General features: G+C 49.5%; 1 protein-coding gene across 1 annotated transcript; it reads right to left on the bottom strand.

The window, feature by feature from the left end:
* Positions 1–282: 282 nt before the first annotated feature.
* LOC124696387 lies at positions 283–2,333 on the bottom strand. The gene is made up of 3 exons (XM_047229124.1): positions 2,241–2,333; positions 380–1,343; positions 283–312 (listed from the first exon to the last, which is right to left on the bottom strand). The coding sequence occupies exons 1-3, from the start codon at positions 2,331–2,333 to the stop codon at positions 293–295; spliced, it is 1,077 nt and encodes a 358-aa protein (XP_047085080.1). The 3' UTR covers positions 283–292.
* Between the last annotated feature and the right edge of the window lie 4,986 nt (positions 2,334–7,319).

Below are 7,319 nucleotides of genomic sequence, written 5' to 3'. Positions count from 1 at the left end.
CAGTTCTTCAAGACATCTCGTAGCAACGCTCTTTGCTCTTTGTATGAATCTAGGCAATCCTCTTTTATTGTTGTTCTTGAAACCATTTTGAACATCGGGTTGAGGCACTTGACAAACTTTATGAAACCACTATACTCTACAATGGAGAATGGTAGTCCATGCTGAACTATCATGTTAGAGAGGGCTCTCCTAGACTCCTTTTGGCTGAAATTCCAATCATCCACCAAAGAGACATGGGGCGATGATGTAGTGGCACGCAATTTTGCAACCATCTCATGCATGCTACTTCTCGTCAAACATTTCTGTAGATGCCTATGGATGTGGTTAGTTCCAGAAGCCTTGGAGGCAGGAAAGACTTCATTGCAATGTTTGCACTGACCTTCCGCAAGTTTTCCATCTTCATATATAGGAATGAATTCTTTCCAGATACGGGACTTCAGTTTCCGTGGTCGAAACCGGCTGGAGTTAGCCTTAGCACGAGGAAGATTTGTGGATGGGAAATGTACAGTAACATTTGGTACTGAAGGTGATTCTGATTTCCTCTGTTGTGCTTGAGGGGACATTCCCTTCCTTAGCGACGCCACTCTTGCAAACCTGCCTATTGAAGATCTCAACAATTTTGCTTGAGGTGATCTCATCATTTTCTTATTTACTTTCTTTAAGTTACTACTTCTCTCCAAATTCTCATCAGGTCTCTTCCTCTTCAACCTCTTCCTATTCTTCTCATCTCTCCTCTCTTCCTTTGTTCTTGTTGCATTGTTGGTCGGCAAAGGGGTATCTTCTTTAGATTGAGAAATGCACTCACCAATCTCAACCTTGTGGCAAGGACAACTAAAAGTTGCTCCTGGATAGATCATTTCTCCTTCCTTGAGGTAATATTCATCAATGAAACTTTCATCAATGTCGTAGAGGAGGAGGCGGTTCACTTCGGTGTCGAGGAGAACTGAGCCCTTGTATATGCGTCGAAGATGATGTTTGCGTAAGCGAATGGAGTAGGAGGCATGCCATTCCGAGGCAACCTCTTCCTCTACAACATCCTGCAGATGGAGTTTTTCCTTCTTGAGCATTGCGCGGAGACACTCGCTTGCTGGCTCCTCTATCCTCTCTTCCTTTGGCTCCTCTGCTACAACAGGCAACTGGGTCTTGTGGGAACTACCCAACTGCTTCTCTTTCTTGACTTGCACAAGTTCACTTCTCTTGTCCTTGTTTTTCCTCAACGGCAGCTTTTTCGAGGCAGTCTCTCCCTCTGCAACAGCCAACTGATGGATTTGTTCCTTGTCGAGCATTGCACCAGCCAAGTGTTGTAGCTGTTGCCCATTTGATGTGCTTCTAGAAAAGGTAATCTGTAATAACATTAACATGAATTTATTTAACAAATGAAAAGTGAAAGTACTCATCACTCACTACAGCATCAAAATTTTAACCAAACGAGGCATATGAAACCTTTGATCAACCATTAAGACACTTGGCTGCACTTGTGTTTCATTTTCTTTTCCATAATAATGCAGAAACTAGAATATGATAGACATGTTTATTTGTAAAAACAGGAAAATGATCTATAGCTTGCATTAATCTTTTGATTTCTAGCTAGACTAACTTACAAACAGCCCGAGGACTGATATTATGATTTAAATATTGTGATGTGCGGTTCATGTAGCTCAGTATACGCTACAGGGCAACTTCACAAGAAAAGATATGAAGGTACTAACAATATGAAAAATCTAAAAATGTTCCAGATGGTCACCGGATTCAAAACCAAGGGGAAAAGGCTGAAACTGCACTTTATTGCCATCTCTGCCAAAGAACTGCGTTTCAGGTCATTCAGCCTGTACGGCCACCTCAAACTTGGTACACCAAAGCCAATTTCACCCAATTCCCGACTAATTCAAACAAATTGGCACTAAAATTTCTGTTGTCAATTCATGGTTATTGTAGATTTATTCCATAAGGGCACACCCAATTCTGCAGTACATGACTTTTTAGTTTCATTTCAGCCGAGAGCCTAATCAATCAACTATTGAGCCTATATATAGGAAAATGGGGAATTTCTGAATTTTGTAAACCAATACGGACACAGAGCTAAGATGGCATCAATGGAGAAGAGAAGGATCAACAAAGCGTTACTACCTGTCCCGCCGGATTCTTGTCCACTTGCTCTGAAGGATTCTTGTGCACCTCCTCCTTTGCTAGATTCGTTCTCTCCTCCGTCGGACTCTTGCCCTCCTCCGCCGGATTCTTGCCCTCCTCCACCGGATTCCTGCCCTCCTCCGCCGGATCTTGCCCTCCTCCGCCGGAATCTTGCCCTCCTCCGCCGGATTCTTGCTCTCCCCCATCTCTGCGCCCATCTTTCTCCAAAGGCGGCGACGGCAAGGGAGCTAGGTCGCAGAAGGAAAGGCGCCGAGCGACTACGAGCGGGGTGCAGGGAGGCGGCGACCTAGGCGGCGGCGAGCTAGGCGGCGGCGAGCTAGGTGCTGGGCGGAGACGGGCGAGGCGCTAGCCTGACGGCGACAACCAGCGTGACGGCGCATCGTTTCTACTCTGCTACGAGCGATGGCTCTTTTCCGTAGCGGGGTGGACGGCCTGGCGGGCCAAATCGATACAGTCCATAAGGCCGCCTCGCTTATGTGGCCCAGCCGCTACGCCGTTTGGGCTTTTCTAGCGGCGCGGACGAAGCGGACAAGCGGACGTCCGCCTCCGCCTGCATCGTGACCCGCCCCGCGCGTCGACCACGCCAGCCGCCTCCCCGACGCGCTCCTCGGCAACATCGTCGCCCGCCTCCCCGTCAAGGACGCCGCGCGCACGGCCGCGCTCTCCCGCCGCTGGCGCCCAGTCTGGCGCTCCACCCCGCTCGTTCTCGCCGACGCCGACCTCCTCCCGGCCACCTCCGCCGTGTCCAGCGTCCTCGCCGCGCACCCGGGGCCCTTCCGCTGCGTCCACCTCACCAGCGCCCGCGTCCCGGAGTTCCACGGCCTGCTCACGGGCTGGCTCCAGATCCTCGCCGCCAAGGGCGTCCAGGAGCTCCTGCTCGTCAACGGCCGGTGGCCGCACGTCCTCGTCCTGCCCTCCACCTTCCTACGCATGGCCAACCTCACCCGGCTCTACCTCGGCCTCTGGAAGTTCCCCGACACGGCCGCCGTCCCGCGCGCCTCCTTCTTCCCCAACCTCCTCGAGCTCGGCCTCTGCAGCGTCGCCATGGAGAACAGGGATTTGGACTTCATCCTCGACAGGAGCCCCGTGCTGGAGACGCTCTGTGTCGAAGGGGACATGTTCCTGCTCCGTCTCTCCCTTGTCAGCCAGAGCCTCCGGTGCGTGCAGATCATCGGGCCATTTGAAGAAATCTTCGTGGTGTACGCCCCGCACCTTGAGCGACTCATCCATGCCCAAGGTAACAAAGGTTCATATCAAAAGAAAGGTGCTACCACTGATGTGAGCTGCACCAAGGTCAGGATTGGCCATTCCCCCAAGCTGCACTTGTTGGGATACTTGGAGTTGGCCGCAGGAAAGCACATGATAGAGGTCGGCAACACCATCATCAAGGTGCCCGGTCATTCCATTTCTTCAGTGTCAATTCTTAAACGATCAATCTGAATCTTTGTGTTCTTAATTCTCTTATTCAATTGCAGGCTGGGACAAGGGTGAGCCCCAGAACCATGGTACCAAGTCTGAGAATCCTGGCTATGGAGGTGCGATTTGATATCCGCAATGACGCCAAGATGATTCCCAGCGTCCTCAGATGCTTCCCCAATGTTGAGACACTCCACATCAAGGTGAAGAAGCCCCCTGTTCCTTCTTTTCGCATTTCATTATGTACCAGCATCGATCATAATTCTAGTTGCTGCCAATAACTGATGAACTGCATCATCTGCATTGGCTTGGTCCAATTTTCAGTCTGGAAAAACGCATCAATCCACTGGCAAGCTCAACCTGAAATTCTGGCACGAGTATGGTGGTACCATAGAATGCATCCATTCGCGCATCAAGCGTCTCGTTTTCCGTGATTTCCGAGGGGGTCGGAGCGAGCTTGCCTTCCTCAAATATTTCTTCGAGAGCGCGTTGGTGCTACAGGAGGTGGTGATTCTGTTGGCCGCTGGTTTGGCTTCGATGGAAGAGGTGCGTTCCAAAGTGGAGAGCCTAGTGTCCATGAGACGGGCCAGTGGAGCCTTCTCACTGCTGTTCAATGTCTCTTCTGATCCCCAAGAAGATTACATTCAGAGCTTCAAAAGAGGATCTGATTTTTCTCTTCGCGACCCTTTTGCCAACTACTGAAGTCACACCAGGTGCCAATGTATTTCATCATGCAAACTGAACTGCTCTGATTTTTTTTAATGTTTTGCCTCACTCCACAATGTACATGCAAGCCACTGTTATAGATTTCATCCTCCCCACCTCGGTTCTTCTAGCCTGATTATCAATCATTTTTTCAGGTTGGCAATTATTGAGTACTGTATGTCTGTTTCATGTCATTTCATTAGCTGCCTTGTATCTGATTACAATGGTGCTACATTGTATGATAAACATACGAGGCTTCATGCTGCTGAACAGTTAATGATGTCTGAGCTAATTGTTTTTTCCATGGAAAATCATTTCCAGCTGGCAGAAGATTTGGTTTTGTTTGCAGATCGGTTCTTCGGCCCATAATTCATGCTTTTCATGTTTGAGGATACATTTCAGCCCAGTTTTCATGTTTTATTGAGGACACCCGATACATCCACACTTCGAGTTCTGTCTTGCGGCATAATCTGCCAAAAAGTATTTTATTATTAAAGATCTATTTTCATGTGCCTCATGATCCCCGACAAGTCAGCCAACTTGGTGTTATGCATCTTGCCGGTAGAGTACTGAGCTCTTCCCCTGAAGGTTGCATCAGTTCCTTACACGATGAAAACAGGACAAGGCAAGGCAGCTCTATTTGGAGAAAATAGACTTGCAGACAAGATTTTCCTGGGATCTCTACCTGGAGGTCAATGTTGCAATTACAACTGTATTTATTATTCTTGTAATTTGTTCCTAGATCATTCAGTTCCATTGTTAAAATTTGGATGTAGCTATCGTGTCTTCTTGTTGAGCAGTTGATGCAGTTGAGATCCAATATTTCTCTTGCTTTTCCTTCGTTAAGGATAACGGATTACTTTGATTATGGGACTTCTGAACACACTAGTTACTGTACTTAGCTAGCAACGACTTGGCACTTGTCAATTTCGTTTCATTGGAAAATGGCTCGAGGAATAACCTCTGTAGCCTGGAGTATAAAAATTGGTCAGTTTTACCGCAACCATGGAAGTCAGATGAAAGAGAGTGACTTGAAGAATTTTGCCAATAATTGTAAAAATAGAAGATTGATCTTTTGTGTTGATCTTTTTTCGCTGATCCTCTGTTCCTTAGGTGGTGACATGAGTTCGCAACATTATGGACACAAGAACCGGTTGCCATAAAAAAAAACACCTGAGAAGCAAGTCTGAGAAATTCTGGTAGCTTGTGAGCTATGATTTCAAGTGATAATGCTAACTACATGAGTACAAGTAGCATAGCCGCAACGATTGTTAATGCTTCAAGCCTCATAAATATCTAGCAACCAAAAGGAAATAGAGTTAAATCATAAAATTAATAAAGCTTCCAAAATAAATGATGAAGTACGTGTACAAAATGATATGGTGTCATAACCATTCATACGCCTTAAAATTTCATACAAGATGTCGGCGGCGAGATGGGGTCGCGTGGTGGTGCGGGTTGCGTAAAAGTATATGCGGCAGTGGAGTGATTTTTACCGGAGGCAAACGGTTGTCGATGGAGAGGGATGGTTGCGGCTACGATCTAGGGTGGGGGTGACCGCCACGAGGTAGAAGGGCGAGATGGGGATGGTTTTCTGTTAGTTCGTTGATAGGGCTAGCTCGCGGTGTTTTTTCGTCCATCCGGCGCCCCCGCTAGGCCCTCCCTCTCATGGGTTGGGTCCGGCTTGGAGGCGCCAGATTACTAATTGGACCATGTTGGCGCCAAAACAAAATTAGGAGTGGTTATGGCTGGGCAAGATTTTTTGGCGCCAACACCCTCTATAGCTCTTTAGGGGGCATTTAGGACCCTCGAGTAGAGGTGCTCTTATAGTCATAGATAGCAGTCTGACACTTTTTGTGTAATTAGTTTGAAGTGTGACAAACGCCAATCACTCCAATTACTTAAAGATTATTAAATAGGAGCAAAGTTATAGAGGAGATCAATGTCTAGTTAGTACTCCCTCCGGTCATCTTTAATTGACGCGGATTGTTCGCTGCATGCAGGTAGATTAGTGTAGTGTTGGCGTCAATTAAATCCGACCTGAGGTAGTACTTTAGTATTTTTTTATAATAGTTGGTTTCCTTTTTTGTCTTGCTTTTTCGATGTTTGTATGATGGTTTTATGATTTCTTCAAAGGTATCGTATGTGCGACTTTTTTTTTTTTTTTTGAAATGACCGTATGTGCGACTTGGGGAGCAACGGGTTTGGAAAGATTGAGCCCATTTAGACTTGTTTCGGCTGCTCAGAATCATTCCCCTTCTCTTCCGCCGTTCTTGTTCCACTCCACGGAAAGGACGCGCCGCTCAAAACTCGTCGCAGCGCTCCCGGCGGCGGCCATGGACACCCGGATGTCTAACTTCGCGCTCCAGATGGCGCTCAATTTGGTCCGCAGCGACGACGAGTTGGGACCTCTCTTCGCCAGCTTGTGCTCCCCGGAGTTTCCGGCGGCGACCATGGAGACCCTAGTTCTCAAGCTGGGGGGCCAATTACTGCGCCACTGGCGTGAACCAGGCGGGATCGACGGCGTCTTGGCCCGCTTCGTCTTCCCCGCCCACTACACCATCCCCGACCCGCCCGTCTCCGCCGACGCTCGCCTCTGCGCCCTCCTCCCCCAGGACGCCGTCGACTACCTCAGCCGCCTCCCGGATGCACTCCTCGGCAACATCGTCTCCCGCCTCCCCGTCAAGGACGCCGCGCGCACCGCCGCGCTCTCCCGCCGCTGGCGCCCAGTCTGGCGCTCCACCCCGCTCGTCCTCCTCGACGCCGACCTCTACCCCGCCACCTCCGCCGTGTCCCGCGTCCTCGCGGAGCATCCGGGGCCCTTCCGCTGCGTCCACATCAGGAGCTTCTACATCGAGGACTTCACTGGCCTGCTCACGAGCTGGCTCCGTATCCTCGCCGCCAAGGGCATCCAGGAACTCGTGCTCCTCAACTCCCGGTGGCCACACGCCATCGATCTCCCTCCACCTTCTTGGACATGGTCACCCTCACCCGCCTCCACCTCGGCCTCTGGAAGTTCCCCGACACGGCTGACCTCCCGCGCACCTCCC

The sequence above is a fragment of the Lolium rigidum genome, chromosome 3 (assembly GCF_022539505.1).
Source record: "Lolium rigidum isolate FL_2022 chromosome 3, APGP_CSIRO_Lrig_0.1, whole genome shotgun sequence".
Lineage (NCBI taxonomy): Eukaryota > Viridiplantae > Streptophyta > Magnoliopsida > Poales > Poaceae > Lolium > Lolium rigidum.
The sequence above is the reverse complement of the archived record's forward strand: the minus strand, read 5'-3'. Positions and strand labels throughout refer to the sequence as shown.